Genomic DNA, 18,693 nt, shown 5'->3' with positions numbered 1-18,693 from the left:
GTTGGGCAGAGAAGAGATTCAGAGCAGCCCTGCGCAGAAGGACTTGGGGGTGCTGGTTGATGAGAAAATGAACATGAGCAGGCAGCGTGAGCTCGCAGCCCAGAAAGCCAACGGTATCCTGGGCTGCATCAAAAGGAGCGTGACCAGCAGGTCAAAAGAGGTGATCCTGGCCCTCTACTCTGCTCTTGTGAGACCTCACCTGGAGTATTGTGTGCAGTTCTGGTGTCCTCAACATAAAAAGGACATGGAACTGTTGGAACAAGTCCAAAGGAGGGCCACGAGAATGATCAGGGGACTGGAGCACCTCCCGTATGAAGACAGGCTGAGAAAGTTGGGGCTGTTCAGTCTGGAGAAGGGAAGGCTGCATGGAGACCTCATAGCAGCCTTCCAGTATCTGAAGGGGGCCTATAAGGATGCTGGAGAGGGTCTCTTCATTAGGGCCTGTAGTGATAGGACAAGGGATAACAGGTTCAAACTTAAACAGGGGAAGTTTAGATTGGATATAAGGAGGAAATTCTTTCCTGTTAGAGTGGTGAGGTACTGGAATGGGTTGCCCAGGGAAGTGGTGAATGCTCCATCCCTGGCAGTGTTCAAGGCCAGGTTGGACGAAGCCTTGGGTGAGATGGTTTAGTGTGAGGTCTCCCTGCCCATGGCAGGGGTGTTGGAACTAGATGATCTCAAGGTCCTTTCCAACCCTAACTATTCTATGAGTCTATGATTCTAATTATTTCTGGACTCAGCGACTTAGTGGTGTTTTAGCTTTTTAAGGTATTCACTTATAGCTTATTCAACTGATTAAGTTCAGGGTGAACTGCAGAGTTCTCATCCACATCCTTCTTCTAGCAAAGCTGCTGGAAAGGTGTCTCTGTTAGAGAGACAACAATAAATAACCAGGGACACTGATGGAGCTCTTTGCCAGATTAACATCTGTCCACGGCCGAAGTCCTATTTTCAAAAGTGACCTAGGGCTGAGATTTTAAAGGTGTAATAGCACTTTGCACTGAGAACAAGTTCCAAAGTAGTTTCTAACAAGAAACAAGGCATTTGAGTACCAAGGGTAAATTCAAAATTGGTGAAACCTGGACTGTGGTTTAAAAACTGAAATGTTCAGTGCCAAGGCTAGTTAAGGGTTTGGGAGTGGGGTTTCTCTGTGGTGTTTTTGTGTTTTTGGTTTCTCCACCCCTGCCACTCCACCCTCCAATTTAGCAGTACCCCTGAATTGTGCTGTTAAATTTTTTTGCACAATCTTAACTGTGCTGTTAAAATGTTCATTTTTCAACAAGCGTTTCAGTTCAGTGTTATGAACAATTGTGTTTTCAGAGGCTTGTGTAGTTGTGGTAGGGAAGTGGTGGGGTTAAATACAGGATGGATGAGAAGACTATTTTTATACTAATGTGGTCACAAAAATTCTTTGCAACATGAACTGGTAGCGTTTTAAACTTTGTTGGCTTTTTAAAATTAGTCAGTTACTTTAGAGGCACACAGCCTTTTGCAGAGGAGTGTAATTAAATGTAAATTTTTAGACTCTCCAATATAAGTTTGCCTTTAAAGCATATTCTTTCTCCCTCCTCACTGTAATCTCTATCACATTTATTCCTTGTTTAGAAGAGAGATCTGGTAAATGAAATGATCTGTAAGAAAAATGCTGGAAGATCCCATTTTGACCAAAGAGTTGTGGGGTTTATTTGTGTTTGCTTTTGGTTGGTTGGTTGGTTTAGTTTGTTTTGTTTAATTTTTATTTTTTTTCCCCTCAGACTTGAGCGCCAGTAAAGATGATGTTTTATAAATAAGGTGTAGCAGCCCCACCTTCACAGAGCTGCTTTTATGTTTACCTATGAGATTTCCCTAGTCATTTATAGAAGTGAAACAACAGCAAACACCCTTTTATCAATGTGTGATTATTACTGAATTAAATTGTTCTTGTGAGTAGGCCCAAAGGGAAATTTAGGGTTTGACGCTCTAGCAGTAAATAGTTGATAGGGGGTAATTATTGCATGCTGCCTTGTTGCCTTTTTAAATATGAGGAGCTGGCTGAAGTAATTGTTGTGGCCAAACACAACTAGCATGGGTTCTTAATTTAGCAAAGGTCCTTCATTTCTAAGATCTAAGTGATCTTAGAGAAACATTAGCTCTTTGGTCTTTACTAAATAAACACAATAGGAAGGGCCTTTCCTGTTCCTTTCAAAGCACTTGAGTAGTACATTTCTTAAAGGTTGAGCCATGATCCCTGTCTGCTCTGACACCTTGACTACCATAAGTAAAGAATGAATTATGCTTTTGTTGGGTAGGTGTAGTCATGTAAGCTGATTTATAGAAGATCTTATTTTTATCTCTTTTATTAAACCTCTGTTAAATATGTCTATAGCTATGCAAATGACTATATAAATGACTTGCACTACACTCAATTTTGGACTTAATATTTGTACTGTGTTTGGAGGGTATTTTGGGTTGTACACCATCCAGTGCCATTAGTCCATGTCCCTTGTCCTGAGAGTGAATTAGATAGCCTTGTGTTGAACTCACTGAAGTCCTGACCATTATTTTGTAATATTTCTTTCCCTCTTCTTTGTCCTTTTCTCCCAGCATGGCTTACCATACTACAGTTAAAAGGTCTTTCTTGTGACCTGAACAGTGCCATGGCAAAGCTTTACTTTTCATAAAAATGAAGTTAGGCACATCAGTTAATATTTCTCCTTATTCTTTCATTCCCCTGGACAAGCATTTATAAGGCTTTTAGAGGGTATGAAGTATCCTTTCTGCTCACTCTTTAGTATTTGAGTCCAGTTGACTTAAATAGGCTTTGGATCAGGGCATGACAGCATTCATAGTTTGTTTCAACAAGTAATACTAACTCAGTGTAAAAACTTAACAGCATTAAGTCATTTCCTCTAAAAAATTATTTGGGTTTTATGATGCTGAATGGAAGTTTATTAATGCAACAGAATTTGGTAAGATTATGTGTGTTTTTCTCCCCTTCCCTTAAAAAAAAATTAGATCTGTGTTTTCTTTCTTCCCACAGGGAATTCTTGGTTCAGGCTTTGCCCTAAAGGTACAACAGAAACAAAGACAGAAGCATTTCAACCGTCAAATTCCAGCTGCTGCTTCTCTCATACAGGTACTGACTTCTTGCATTTTGATTACTATAACTTATTTCCATTTATAGTTTTTTGTGGCTTTTTTTTTTTTTTTCCTAAACTGTTGGCAGTATTTTCATGCCTGATTCCCCCTAGAAATTGAATAGGAGTTACAGATGTCGTGGTTTAAAACCAGGCAGATAACTCATTCACTCACTCTCCCCCTTCTTTCCCTTCCCCTACTCCCGGAGGGATGGAGAGGAGAATCAAAAAGAATACAACTCCCACAGGTTGAGATAAGAACAGTTTAGTAACTAAGGTATAACACAAATCACTACTGCGACCACCAATAATAATAATGATAAAGGAAATAACAAGGGAACAGAATACAACATCTCACCACCAGCCAACTGATAACTCGGCCCCCCAGCCTGACCAAGCTCTGACCAATAACTCTTCCAACCCCGCAGTCTCCCAGCCCTTCCGGCTAACTCCCAGTTACATCCCGGGCATGACGTGCTGTGGTATGGAATACCTCTTTGGCTAGCTTGGGTCAGGTGTCCTGTCTCTGCTTCCTCCCGGCTTCCCCTCCTCCCTGGCAGAGCATGAGGCCCACAAAGTCCTTGGCCAAACCAAAACATCCTTGTTATCAGCTCTGTTCCCAGGCCGAAAGTCAAAACACTGCACTGCACCAGCTACCAAGAAGGAGAAACATGACTGCTACTGCTGAACCCAGGACAGTCTTCTAAATGGTTTTGGAAATCTGACCTTTAATGTGAACTATAGAGCAGAAAAATTCACTTCCAAATCGATGCAACTGTTTAATTCAGCTGTTTAAAATCAAAATTGAAGCCTATCTTGTAGTTATTGAACAATTTACCTGGAGAAAATGTTATGGAAATGCTATGCTTGCAGTAGTGAAAGACAGAGGAGGCTTCACATGAATTTGTAGTTTTAAAGTACATCGTTCCTTATAAAAAGCCAGATAATCTTCATTCTCCATGGGACAAATAAATTCTTAAAAATATCGAATTTAGGAGAATTAAGTCAGAATGTTAAATGGGAAGATCTTGTCTGAACTTTTCAGCTCCAGGGTATGTGGCTGGGAACAACTGGAGTTCAGCAAAATGAGCCTTTTCTTGTAGGATACAGGCAGAAAAATTTTGATCCTCTCTGTTAAAAATACAGTTGCATCAGAAAGGTCAATGAGATTTTATCCTTTACTTCAGTGGAGCCAGCAATTCACCCTGGGGAAGTATTAATATTGTTTTATTCTAGGTTTTATCAGCTTTTCCTCCCTTACTCAGTATCTGCCTGTAGCTTTAGAAGCACAGGGATCAAATTTAAAAGAAATCTAGATGTGCATCTAAGCCGCATCATTTTTGCGTTCTCTTATTTCTCTAGCTTCATGAGTGAATGTGGATTTCTAGGTCAGGCTCTTTATGGAAACAGTAGCTAACTGTTAAAGGTTATGCTTGAAACTAAACAGTCCCAGAGTTAATGTGAAAAAGGTTTAAATTTAGGGCTCTGGTTAGAGGCAGAAATTAGCCAAGAATTTTCAGACACACTGTGTTTCGTTTGGATTGCATGGTCAGAAAATGGTATGGGTTTGTAAAGAATAATTTTTTAGTGTTCCCACTGATTCTTTTGGGTAATGAACCCCAAATTAGAGGAAGCCAGAGACTTCATGTCCAGAGTGTTGTACTTGGCTCCATCAGAAATGTTGAGAAGGAGTAGAGGATAGACAATGAGTTGCTGATTACCTGTTCTCAATAGTGGTAATTATGATTTACTAATAGTCTCAGACTTCTAAAGACCCAATTTAATAAGTGCTCTACAAATAACTGACAAAAAGATTATTTTTAAGCCAAAAGGTTTATGAAGTAAGTACAAGACAGCAGCTGAAATGAGTGATACATTTTATTTTTTGTTTTCCTGTATTCCTTCTATTTTCTTCTGGAGGACCGTTGTTTCTTTAGTATATTATTAACCATGATGAGAACTACATGGCGACTATCTGATCCTTTACTTTCCAACTGCTTCTGTTTTCCTCTGTCATTCTGCCTTGCTCTGTTTTTTTTCATCTTGTATTTTCTGGACTTTGCCACTTTAAGTTTGTGCCACTTTAAATTTGTGTATGTTTATATGTCCTTTTTTCACGTAGTGTGTGATTATTAACCAACTCTGATATATTTACACATTTAAGAGAGAATGCAGTCATGTTTTGTCCCTGATTGGTCTTGTTTCCCAGTGCTGTTTTTCCTCCTTTTTGTCTTAGAACATAGTACTTTAATCATTGGTGGTTGGCAGAAGGGACAATTGGTTTGCGGTTTTGGCTCCTGGTTAACCATTGCTGATCTTCCCTCATGCCCTCAATCTTACTTCTTTGTATGAATATAGCCCTACTGACCGTGTCACAATGGCTTTTTTTCTGATAGTGTTCCGTGAGTCAGGGAAGAATAATTTTTGTTTTCTGAGTAGAAGCCTGAAATATAGGATGCAATAGGCAAAATGCTCAAAGTCAGAGAGGGAAACTTGGGCTGTGCAAGAAATTCAACCCCAATCTTTTGAGTGCAGTCTGGAATTCTCTCTTGTTACTTGTTGCTGATGTGAACAAAAGTTGCACTTGAAAAGACTGACCTTCCCTTCTGGTTTCCCCAATTCAAACTATGTGGTTTCTGTTTACTAAATAAAGATTCTAAACTACGCTGAGTTCAGGTTTCCAGTGGGGAAATTCAATACTATTAAATAAAAATGACTAACATGCTACTTGGAAGTTCCTTTGTACTACAGATAGCTACAAATCTGATTGCATTCATTGTTTTGTTGCTTAAAACATTTGTTCTAGACTGCATGGCGATGCTACGCAGCAGAAAACCCAGACTCTTCTACATGGAAAATATATATTAGAAAACCTGCCAGAAATTATCATTTGCTGTCACCCAGCCCAAAACCGAAGAAATCAGTGATGGTACCAGTAACTAACATTTCCTATTATAGTAATTTAAAACTTCTTAATTAGCTTGAATTTATTTATTCTCTAGAGGCTATGTTGTGTTTGTGTTACAGATTATTACTTGATTTCAAAGTTTCATTTCAGTTTTGAGATTTTCAGTATATAAACATTTTAAACTGTAACTTAATTTCCTTCTGTTCTCAAGGTTGACTTTTTTAATGGATCTGTGGGTCTGGAAAAGAGCAATAACGACCTAACTCAAGCACATCAATCAGTAACTTATTGTTGCTACTGTTTCCAAAACAGTAACTCTTAATTGGGTAAAAAAACCAAACCAAAACAAAACCGAAGCACCAACCCAACCAAAAACCCCCCAAAACAACAAAACCACCAACAAAAAAAAAAACCAAACCAGCAACAAAAAATCCCACCCCCAAAACCACAGAACAACAAAAAAAAACAACTGCTGCTTCTCTTGATTATTAATTTTGTGGCTTTCTAAGCTTCTATGGTAAAGACATCTTGTGCCTATGTAAGATAATATTTTGGTATAAACCAATTCCATAATTTGAGATCGATTTTTTTATTTTTGTTTAAAGAACAACAAAATGCATTTTTCAGAATCTTTAGATTATGTAATAATTCATCCTCACTGTTGTAAAAGTATTGCAGAGTAGTCTCAGGTTTGAAGGAGAGGATGGTGTGCAAAAATCTTCCCTAGAAACCCAGGCTCGTCTAAGCTCAGTGACAATATATCCCTTTGCTTTTTGTTGAAGGTATTATTTATTGCGCCCATAAAATGGTAAAGATATTCTAGAATAATTTTATTTAGATAAACTGTCACAGAGGTAGCAGATTTTTTTTTCTGCAGGCAAGGGATTTGCTAATGATAATGTGCAGAACTCTAATGATTAGCCAGTTTTGGTGGGATGGGGTCAATCGTGCTGAGAAATGTGTGGTATACCATCATGAAAATGCAATTCATCAGGCACTCTTTTGTCTGGTTACAGTTCACTGGGGACTGCATTATTATTGAAGACATTGCTGAAGAGACATTTAAATTTGTCTTGGCTTGGGTAATCTAGTTTATGTGTGTTTTTAGGTTAAAAGGAAGAAATTTAAATTAGACAAAGACAATGGGCCTTCTTCTCCAGATAGGACATTAACTGTTCCACACATAACTTATGACCACGTGATGGAGGACAGGAAACCTGATTTCAGTTTTGAAGCATATGAAAATCCTGGTAAGAATGTCCATTATAAAATGTTGGTATCTGTAATGCCTTCTATTAATGATTTACACAGAGGTCCTCTTTAATTTCTGAAGGAGAAAGAATGAGGACAGAATACACTCGTCATTCTAAAGCACAAGCACTTTTATTTTGGACTTTGGTTGCTATCTTGTCTGTTAAGATTCAGCCATTCCTTTAATGAGCATACTCCACTGCAGGCAAACTAAGATTGTCATTTTTACTTGCTAGAAGAGCTACTGTCTCTAAGGCTGGTGCATACATTCACCAATTCTGCAGTTGTCTGAAACTACAGGAATTAGCTGACAGCCTTTACACATGAAATTTACTGAGATGTGTTACTATTGTGCTTGTACTTCAATCAAAAAGGATTCACGTGTCTTGGCTGCGCTGAACAGTCTGCTACATGAAACCATCATGTGCTCCTGCCATCTGCTCAGTGGAGTAGGCTGTGAATCAAATTTTGAAGTTAGATGTACTTAGGATAAATGTGGATCCACCTGTATTAACTGACACTGTACAAAATGGTATAGTATTGGGGAAAGAAAGAAAGAACTTTAATAGTCACCTTTCAATTAATGGCTTAGTTATAGTTAATTTAGCTGTAATGAACTTCCAAAATAACTCTGAATTTACAATGTGGCTTTTTTACAGATGTACTTTTATTAGAAGTTCTACTATGTATTGCTCAAGTTTTGGCAACAAGAGTGAGCTTTAATTTTTAGGTGTGTTTTATTGATACTTTAAGTACTTATTTGTTTTCTCCTCAAAATTTTGTCTGACCTGATTAAGCCTAATGTCCTTTAAAATAAGGTAACAATGTGGGCTGGCACCAGGCATATTTTAATTCAACCAGAAAGTCTCATCTTCAGTATCCTTTTTTCCATACGCTTCTGTCTTGTCGTGTTTTGTAACACCGATGCTTCGCCACTTTTTCTCTGCCTCTGTTTAGGAATGACTGTTAATTGCATCTGTTGGTAGAAATGACATAGCTGTTAAAAGGTGCACAAGTACTAAGTTTAGTCTGTTCTCAGACTTTCACTACAGATATCTTCCTTGAAAACAATCCAATCAGTGAATTGTACAACTGCTTAGATTTGTAGAGTTCCACCTTTTATCACTAAGTTTCTAAGTTGATTGAAGGACAATATGATTTGCAGGCAGCCTACTATTGCCACTTCAAAAATCAGCTGTGTAGCTTTCAATTAAAGGATTTTCTCTTAATTTCTTCTGACATGTATCTTTTTTCTTTTTCATCTGTATTCTGCTCTCTCTAAATGTTTACAAGTATACAGGACAAGCAGGAATGTTAAAATTGCTTGGTAAGTTGAGGAAAATAATTTTATCTATGGCATGCCAGCTTATAACAATGTATTGTTTGCTGTGCGTTTCATGTGTGTCTGGTGCCATATAGTTTCTAAGAAATCTTTTGCAGCCAAGGAGATCTAGACAGCCAAAAATGTACATTCTCACATTTGTTGTCACAATTGCACCCACAGTTCCATTACAAAGAGAAAAGTGGACACTCATTTACATAAGTAGATGATCTGTTTCTCTCCTTTTTTTATTAAGAAAAGTTGCTTATAACCAACAGAAAAAGATAATTTACATATAAATAAATTATAATTCATCCAGTAGTTAAATTATCTGAGCATATAGCTGAGAATAAATTTCTAAGCAAATAGATTGGGATGGAAAAATTTCCAGATTTAACCTCCAATATTGTGCATTCTGGAGTACACACGTCTGTTCCTATAAAAATGTGCTGTAGCTATTTGTGAACAGATGGGGACCCATAAATTATATAATTTATTTTACTGTTTGTCTGGATTCTGGGATCATTTAAGCAGCCATGTAGTCCTGTGACATTTCTAATGTGCTTTCTTAGGCACTTTCTTAACAATTGAGTGTTCCCCAAAGACTCTAGGGTTAGAGCTAGGTCTGGGCAAAACCCCTCTGATTTAGTGAAAGTGCTGTGAGCCACCTGTAAGTTGTCTTAGTTGTCATCCATTAAAGACAATGGAGGCTTCTTTTCAGCAATAGAATGCAAGGATGCTCAGGCTTGGATTAAATCAGCTGAAAATACAAGGTTCAGTTTTTGTCCTCAGAACCCATGTGGAACACAGGTGCAATCAAGGTGGTAAAATAGCAGAAAACAAACTGAAGCTCCTTGGCTACCCCTGACCAAATCTTGATTTGCCAATTTTCCAATTCCACTTTTCTGCTATATTTCAAGTGGTGCATCTCCACTGGGGATCAAGCTCAGAAGAGCAGCAAAAGCTGCTGAAGTCACCTGTTTTATATGAACAAGAAGTTCTTTCATCTGAGGGAAATATCAGAGGAGCTTTGCCAGCCACCCATAGGTTCAGCTTCAATTTCCTAGCCAGGCAGCATGAGCTCAGTGGACCTGAGAGGGTTACCTAACACTGTTCTCACAGTGACTTCAAGAATGTTGTCCCAGTGTGTGAGTCCAAAGGCATTTCTTAATGAAATAGTTATTAAAAGGATAATATTATTCAAAATAAGTAAGCATGGCATGAACGTTACATTTTGCTGAGTCTCTTTCTCATCATCGACTCCTCTTTCTTGCCTGAAACTTTTCCCCAAGAAATTCAGCTTGAAGCAGTCTCACTTGGCGTAGATGGTTCTAGTGGGCAGCTTCAAATGGTCTGTATGGGATGCATCAGGCAGCTCAAAACATGGAGTGGCAGTACTGCTCTCACCACCTGGTAGCACCGAAGTCTGACTAGAAACTGGCTACACCATGAATGGTATGAACCGGAGCAAGAGGGTTCTGACCTGTAGAAGGTTGTACACTTTGGAGAGGGAGATGCTAGAAGAAACACTAAAGTCAAGAAGGAAGGGACAAACATACAGATTACCTTTCTCAAAATACAACTTGCATGTAGGGAGAAATGTCCTGCAGCAGGTGACACTGTCATGAAGAATGGGCTGACTCCCCTGGTGGCAATTTCATGTTCTGCTAAGGTGTAATGCACACTAAGAGTTTCATACAAACTCTTTTCCACAGCATTTTTTTATTTTGTGTTTAAAGATGTCAGGTACAGCATACTATATTTTAGGTATGTCTGCATCTCCTCAGCTGCCTGCCTGGAGCTTTTTTCTCCCCCCACCCCTCCACCTCTGTTTTATGTGCGTCTTTACTCTAACTCAGATTGTCAACGCTCCTGGCCATCCTTTTCTGCAGACCAGCAGTCTTCCAGTGCTCCTTCCTCTCCAGGTAAAGCTCATAATATTTCATTGCTCTGTCACCTTTGTTAATTACTAAATCCTTGCAATTCTTTGTCTGGAGTTGTCTGGTGTGGCACAGAAAATTATATAGATGATTTTTAGAGGAAGAAGGCCTGTCAGTATTTTGAGTTTGGAAAGTTGCTCAGGTTGTGAAGTGCAAATGTTTAAATGAAATAAATCTTTTGTAGAACAGAAGTATTTTCTAAATGCACTAATTGAAACACAGATTTTCCATGAAAAGTGCTGTGAAGTGTTTAAATTTATTGTCTGTGCTTGAAAAAAAGGAAGTGTAAAATGTTTTCTGTCCTACCAGCCAAATATGCCACTACCAGAAAAGCATCTGCATACATGTCATATTGTATATAAAATTGTTGTGTTGGTAGTATAGAAAACGCATCAGTAATTTCTTGTTATTGTGTTTATAATCCTTCATTCAAGGTTCATAGAATCATTGAATAGTTTGGGTTGGAAGGGACCTTTTAAAGGTCATCTAGTCCAACCCTCCTGCAATCAGCAGGGACAACTCGGGTTTCTCAGAGCCCTGTCCAACCTCACCTTGAATGTTTCTGAAGGTTCACAATTTCTGTTCTAAAGCAGGGGTTCTTATTGTGGGGCATGTATTTTCTGCCATTTCAAAATAGGGCTTGGCTCAACATTATCACATGGATAGTTGTGCCTGTTACCATAGCTGCTGCTGCTGCTGTTCATCAGAAATTGAGAAAATAAAGCTTGGAGCCCCCTGAATGATAGTAAATGTCCCTTGTGACAGCTATTTCCTGTTTTATATTCACTCATTATTATGCATTGAAAATGAGTTCCTAAAGCTTCATTTTTTTATTCCTTTAGCCTGCTTATTTAGAAATCTAGTGTCGTGTCTTTTTCTTTTTTTAAACACTGTTCTGTGACAGACTCCGCAAAATTCCAGTAGCTATGAAATTAATTTTTATAAATTAAAAAAATATGCTGCAACAGCATGTGCTCCCTGGTGCTCTGCTTGAGCCTTGTCTCAGGGCACTTTGTGACAGGGGAGCTCTCATTTATGCCATGTTCTTTCCTTGGTTCCTCGTTTCTGTCTAAGCAGGTTGCATGGTTGTGGTTTGGAGTAGTTCCTCCTTCGTTTGGAAGCAGCAACATAGATTTAAGAATGAAAGCATAAAGAGCAGAGGGCTGGACTGGTCAGCAGAACAGACTGATCATAGTTACATTCTTGTTAGGAATAAAAAGAGGAAGGGAGATACCATGTTTGCCTCCTATAAAGCAGCTCTTCAACTCTATTCTCAGATAACAGCACTTTCAGATAGTCTGAGGTACGGGGTTGGCTTCTTGTTCCTTTTTCATGGTGCCACACCTCCTCTCCCCTCCCATGAAGCTGAAAAGGGGAGTCTTGAGTGATCCAAGAATAGCCATTTCTACAAATCCACATGTGTACTGTGTGTATTGTATCTCTCATAAGCAGTTTAGTGAGTGTTCAGCAAACACTTCACATGGTTTTAAGTTCAGCAGTTTTCTGACTTGTCATCAGCAAAACTGAAAAAGCTGTTTTCTTCTTGCCCAGAAACTAGGAAAGTTTCATTTGTATCTTGTAAAAATGAAAACAGAAAATTACTTTAGTGAAAGCCAAGATGGATCTGTTTGACAAGACATTTTGCTGCATATCTGAACCAGGAACTGTTTTGCTTGTTTCACAGCCACTATCTTGGATGAAAGCTACATCAAAGTGATTAAATAATATGGTACTAAAACTGAAAACAAGAAAGCTAACATTTGCTAAAACTTACTGTATAATTCTAGTTTTTAAGTGCTGCAAGTGGCTCCTGTTTTTAAGAATTTTATCTCTTAGCACTTGTGTCTCCCATTTTTTAATGTGATTTCAGAGGGTTTCCCTTCCTATTACAATTTTTTGGGAGCAGACTTTAGTATTGTAATTTTAAATGGCCATGTGTGTGATGATTTAACATTTTCTCTTCTGATTATTTGTAAACGTTCAAAACCATTTCTGCTATATGAAGATATCTACTTACTTGAGTAAAATGGTTGCATTTAAAAAGAAAATTTTTTCCTGATATCCCCATTTCTCTTCTTACTAGGTTCAGCTTCCTTTAAGTTAACTATTTCTGTGGCATTCCTTTTAGTTTTCATGTAGCATTTGGGCAGGGCATTCTTCACTGTTATAATATAAAGTATTTTATTTAATACAGTAAATTCATAAATTACAACACTGTTACAATGTCAGTGAACAAGCCGGCCAGTTAAAGATTTCTGTGGAGGTGTCACAATTTACGAATTATTTCTACGTAATTTTCCTTGTTTTTTCATTCTCTATAGAATTCATATAGAGTATGAATTCCTATAGAGAATGAATACATATAGACATGTATAAATATCATAGTGATTTATTTATAGTTAAATTTTGTATTTCTGTAAGAAAAGTTAGAGCCATGCTGGAAAAAGCACTTAGGGTTCTTAATGTTAGAGTCTGGAAGAATCCTAGAGCCTGAATTTAAAAATGAAATCTGTAATACTCTGCCTAATTTCCTGGATGCGTATTAAGTGTTGGTATACAAGTAACTTTGCCCCTAAAAATTTGCACTATCTGAAGTTTTTTGAAGTTGCCTTCATAACAAGGACCTCCTATTGGTTACCTGAGTATCTTGACACCTGCTTCATGTCTCGGCTCAAAGATGAGGCATCCTTGTGCCTAAAGTGTGAGAGGGATTGGGAACCAGTAGACCAACTCTGTGTGTGACAGGAGCTGACTGCTCACTGTGAAAATGCCTTGGCTCCTTTGTTGATGTAGGTCTGATTTCTTCATCCAGAAACTGGTATTATAAACTAAAACATGAAGTAGAGTTGATGTAAACAGGAACTGGTCTTGTCATTGTCTGGCACTTATGCACTATTGCCATAGTGTGGTGGTTCATGGTATGGCTGAGTATTGTACAGTAAGTTTTAATGCATGATGCAGCCTGTGGTATAAATACTCTAGATTGTAGTGTATAAGGATTATGAACAACAACAACAAAAAGGAAACAAATACTCATTTTAAGCCTTCGGTGGAAGTTGAAATTATTTGGGTAGAAGAGTTAAAGTTTTGCTTTTCATGAACTCTGCAGTATATACATTTTTTTGGTAGCAACTTCCTTTTTCAATATTGTGTTAAAACATACACAGTATTAAAGAGATCCAAATGATGCGTAGACCTTTCTTGAACAAAACTAATGCTATTGCTTTAACTGTTATCTACATGTTTCCTCACAGTGAAAAAAAGCCCGACTTTTTTAGATGTGAGCACAGGACACTTCATCAGGACCAGCAGTTTTGCCGATGAGCTTGATCTGGAGGGTGAGACACTGTTGACCCCAATAACTCACATCTCACAGTAAGTCAAGGCTATTGAATTGTGCATTAGTTGACTTAGACAAGAGAAGCCAGTTCAGGTGGGAGGAGCTGAAATGTGGAGCTGATAGGGCTATCTCAGATATTTGCGTCAAACTTTTTACCTTGAAGGTGGGGTACACTGTTCTGAGTGCCAGTAAATCTTCATGTTGACATAAAGAAGAGTTCACTTGGCTGTGAAACAAGGCTTTCGGTTTTAGCTAATGGCAGCTAGTGGCTGATAGCCTCAAGATTTTCACATGGAGACAATGTGTGGGAGTACTTGCCTGTTGAAAATTATATTACTCCCTCCACCATTTCCCTGTGGAACAGCTGTAAAGTGCAAATTTTAAAATACTACTTCTGTGAAATAAGCCTTTTATTTCAACAGCACCTTCTCTAATGGTCAAGTGATGATCTGCATTGAAAATAAGATCTGTTTTCATCTTTATTACTGCTTTGTGGCATACAAAAGTTATCTGAAATAAGCCTATATATTTTTATTCTTTGTTGTTTTCCACATCTTTTATGCTAAAATGTTATCACCACTTTCTCAAATTATTCTAAAAAAAAAAGATAATTACAAGGGGTTTTTATTCAAATGGCTTTAAAAAACATAATTTCTGTCATTGTTTAATTCAGAGTCCTGACAATTGCTTATTATTTACCATAGCAGATATGTGACAGCACATCCTCTAGCAGAGGAATGAGACAATTCTTTCACTTCCTAGTCTTAGAAATCTGAAGATTTCTTCAGTGAAACCACAAAAGAAAATTCTTGGTATACTTGTATTTCTGAGATACAAAACATGCAGAAATTCCTGCTGCCAATTTTTCAGGCCTTCTTTCTCTCTAGTATAAATAGCAGAGAACCACAAATGTACTTTTATAACCGCTTTAAAAGGACCTTTCTTTTTTTGTGTTGTGTTTTTTTTTTTATTGTAGGTTTAGGGGGCGTCTTCCCTGCCCCCAAGCAAAAGGACTTGCATTTTCAGCTAAATCACCTAAATGTAACACAGTTGTAGGCAGAGGATTTAGAGACTTGTATTCTGGATTTCTTAGTGGTACAAGCAGGAGGAGGAGGAAGTAATAAATTTCCTTAAGCCTGAGACAAGAATAACAGAGCTGCAAAACCAGACTTAGAAGTTTGTTTTGCATAGCTTTTTTTCTTTAAACTTTAATTTACCGCAACATTGCAGGCTTTCCTTAAGAGAAAGAAGCTTTGGTGCTAGGAGTTTTCAGTATCCTTTTTTGGATTTGGGAATGATTTAGTTATTTCTCATTATCACTTCCATTGATACAATTCGAATAACAAGGTGCTCTATCACTTTAAAGTCCAACTTGTGTAGCTGCTGAGATTTTTTTTCCTATGAACTACTGTGGAAGACCTTAGGATATAGGTAATGTGTATCAGTTGAAGAACCTTACCATATTAACATCCTAGTCTTTTAGTAACTTGTATATTTCTCTTTTATTTCCTGAATTTTTAGTTGTAACCTTTGTTGAAATCTCCCTAGGTTGCTCTAGGTCATGAGTGATGGGGTGGTAAAATCATGTCCCCATATATGGCTTGAATTGAGTCTGTGCTAGGGTGGAAGAAAATGAAAGTTGTGTTTCTTTTAAGACTTTGGTTTTAAATTCAAACCTGGATAAATTGGATTAAATGTTAAGCTGGATAAAATACTAATTGAAATGTCTCTTTGAAGCAGTGCATTTTCTTTGTATGCAGTTTAATAAAAGGCCTGAAACAATGCCAGGTCATGGATATAAGGGTTTGGCAAAAAGTTAGAAAAAACCCTATGTTTTGTGATGTCAGTTATAGTATTGGCATTGCTTGCATTTCAGGCAGTTGAAAAGCATGTTCCTGTTGTGTGTTTCACTGGATAGCCAGGTTGCTGGATGGTGAAGACCAGTCAATTTTCCTGAATTATTTAGACAAATGTTTTTCATTCTTCATTTCAAAGTCCTAGGGAACAAATATTTATGATCTGCTTACACGTTAGTAGGACCTGCATGCTAAACATGTGGGCATAGAATTAAGGATCGAATTTAGAATTGTCCATTAGGTAGATCTCTGTGCAAAGCCACGTACTAATTTTCTGTGTAGTAAAAGTGGTTAGTCATTTCAGATCCATGTCTGTGTGTATGTTTAATTCAGGCTTGAAAGTCATGCTGTGCCTGAGAGAATCTAGGATGAATTCCTTTGTTCTGATGGCCCCAGTTGCAAAACATTTTATTTCCTTAAAGACATCATATATACAGTATGATTGCTCCAGATTTGTTGGTAAGAAAATAAGCAACCTATGCAAATCTTAAACCCAAATACTTAACAAAAATACAGGACCAGCTATGAAAACAAAATAGTATGGAGAAGTCGAATTAAGCGCAAATATCTCTAGTTTCAGGTCTTAAAAGTAATTCATACTCTTATCAAAGGAACAGAACCATGAAGACAGTTTCAGAAGTGGAAGCATAATGTAAAGCACTCGATCCAAGATGCTTGGATTTGGGATTCATAGAACTACTATATATTTATTGCAATATATGAATTACCTTTCTGTGGTTTAATGTTAAGCTCATTCCAGAATAAACATGAAGTTCTGAAAGTCGTAAATATCTGGGTAAATATTACACAGCTAATAGAGACATGCAACTGGAAAGTGACTTTTAGTTGAAAGTATGAAAAATATTTCCTTTGACAGGCAGTGTAAATCTGGCAAGAGTGTAGGTTACCTACTATGTTACTGACAGCAAACACTTGGTATCATTGATGCTTAAAAAGAATGAAGCTAAACTTGCCTTAGGCCACAGAAAGAATGCCATCTTTCAGCCTTTTTGACAATGAGCTTTAGGCTTTAAAGACTCCATTAAATTGAATGTCAGTGCCCAACTTGTTTGTGCAAAAACTGTTCTCTTTTTGTAAATGTAGGTGCATATTCCCACTGAATGCAATAGGACTGGTTTTGTGTCTAATTATAAAAATGCAGGTGTGGTTGTTTTTGTTGTGTTTTGTTTTGTGTTTTTTTTGCAGGACATACTTCCAGCTGTATTTGAAATTGGTTTTGAAATGAATATTCTACTAAAGGTAGCCCTATTTCTGTGTAATTAGAAACAGGAAATCTTTCACATAGAAAAGGTTACTGTACCAGTTAATCATTTGTCACTACCACTTTGAGGAAACAAAAGTAATAATAGAAGCACTTTCAGACCTGATGTTGAAGCAGGAAAGTCAGTAAAATGTCATAGAACAAACCAGATTGCAGCAGGTGCAAGCAGAAATACAGAATAAGATAGCAGTGAATGGAAGAGTGACTGTTTTTCCTTCTATTTGAGAAGTCTAACAAGCAGAAGATTCAGATTCAAGCAGAGTAATCTGTGTAATTAGCTATTATGAATCTCACCTATAAAATTAACTGTAAGAGTTTGAAGAATGCATTACACTATGTTGTTTGAGGTAAGACTTGGCTTTTCAGTGGCTTGTTTAAATAATTGTTATGGTCTGTTCTGCCGTAAAAGTGAAATAGGGAACTGGGCTGTAGCCATACCACACCTCTCCTTTAGACTTTTCACTGGTTTCTTTCTCTCTAATCAGTGTATTTGGTATTGCCACCCTTTCCCTGTTTCACTTTTTTTGGTATTTTTTTCTGTTTGCATTTTGAAGCACTGGAAAATTGTTGCTACTTGTAGCTAAGCCTCAGCTACCAATAGGTTCTCTCCCTGTGTTCGTATAATTGTTTAGTTTCAGCACCTTTTTTTTATCTTTACATCTGGCATTAGCTGAAGTAGCAAAATAAATTAATCAAGTTTCTAAGCGTATAAATAGGAGGGAGAAGAAGTGGGTGAAATTGAGCTGAAAAAGGAAAGAAGAAAATTATGAACTCTCAATCTAATACATTTTTATGTAAATATTTCTTATCTCTTTAAAGAAGTTTAAAAAGAGCTCTGCATCCTCTGAGTCTTTCAGAAATGCTACTGAGTCAAAACCAAGTTCATGTGTGCTATTTCTGTAGATTTCCATTCTTGGGGTTCAGCTTATTAGACAGCAATTTCTTTAATTAAATAATTAAATAATTAATCTTTAATTAAATAATTAATCTTTAATAAAAAATTTGGTATTTCTATATGCTTCTTAGTAAGAGTAATTTTTTAGGGAAATATATGTGTAAATGTATTGTAACTTTACTGCAGAAATTGAAATATAAATACTGTACTTAAATACTTTTTTTAAATTTTTGATACATAACCCCCCTTCTTTGTTAAACAGTACAATAGAGGGAATAATTAAGCAGAGAGATTTAGTGCATTTTAATAGTTTTCAGATTAAGAGGAAATGATAACGGATCTTTCTGAGTGATTGAAATGAATGCCTTTCTAACACTTTGACATATAACTAAAATAATCAAAATAAAGTGTGCTGATAAACACCAAGTTCAGTGTCCATGGTGCTGCAGTTACCACTGTTTTTTCTTGGAAATAATGTTTTATTTCTATTTTCTTTAAGATTTATATTGAGTGTTCTATGTTTTAATTACCATCATATAATCTGTTGGCATAAGATATAATCACGTGGCCTAGAACAAGCAGTGCTGAATGTGTTTTATAATTGTCTCTTTTCTGTTAGGTTATCAGTGAGTGGAATCCCTATTTGCTTTGATTTGCTAATTCATATTGTAAAAGATTCCTGCTTTTATCTTCCTCTTCGATACCAAAATGACCCTCTGAAGCCTGAAAAAATACTTCTTTTTCACTCTTGAGTGGCCAAATGTAATGCCTGACTTCTGCCACC

The 18,693-nt window shown here is 37.1% G+C and overlaps 1 protein-coding gene across 6 annotated transcripts in view; it reads left to right on the top strand.

The window, feature by feature from the left end:
- Window positions 1–18,693, top strand: part of KCNQ1 (potassium voltage-gated channel subfamily Q member 1) — a 402,777-nt gene that overhangs the window by 138,840 nt on the left and 245,244 nt on the right. For 3 of the 6 annotated variants that reach the window (XM_061463088.1, XM_061463083.1, XM_061463087.1), the window contains exons 8-13: window positions 3,020–3,115; window positions 5,923–6,045; window positions 7,133–7,274; window positions 8,576–8,602; window positions 10,456–10,521; window positions 13,791–13,911. In XM_061463088.1, the coding sequence (XP_061319072.1) occupies window positions 3,020–3,115; window positions 5,923–6,045; window positions 7,133–7,274; window positions 8,576–8,602; window positions 10,456–10,521; window positions 13,791–13,911 (575 nt within the window). The remainder of the gene's footprint in view (window positions 1–3,019; window positions 3,116–5,922; window positions 6,046–7,132; window positions 7,275–8,575; window positions 8,603–10,455; window positions 10,522–13,790; window positions 13,912–18,693) is intronic. The other 3 variants (XM_061463084.1, XM_061463085.1, XM_061463086.1) reach the window with 3 other exon arrangements.

Source organism: Pezoporus flaviventris, unplaced genomic scaffold (assembly GCF_033815535.1).
Source record: "Pezoporus flaviventris isolate CSIRO_AGI_PZ_B2104156 unplaced genomic scaffold, CSIRO_AGI_Pfla_v1 ptg000036l, whole genome shotgun sequence".
NCBI classification, from domain to species: domain Eukaryota; kingdom Metazoa; phylum Chordata; class Aves; order Psittaciformes; family Psittacidae; genus Pezoporus; species Pezoporus flaviventris.
Note: the sequence above shows the minus strand (reverse complement) of the source record. Positions and strands in the feature narration are given on the sequence as shown.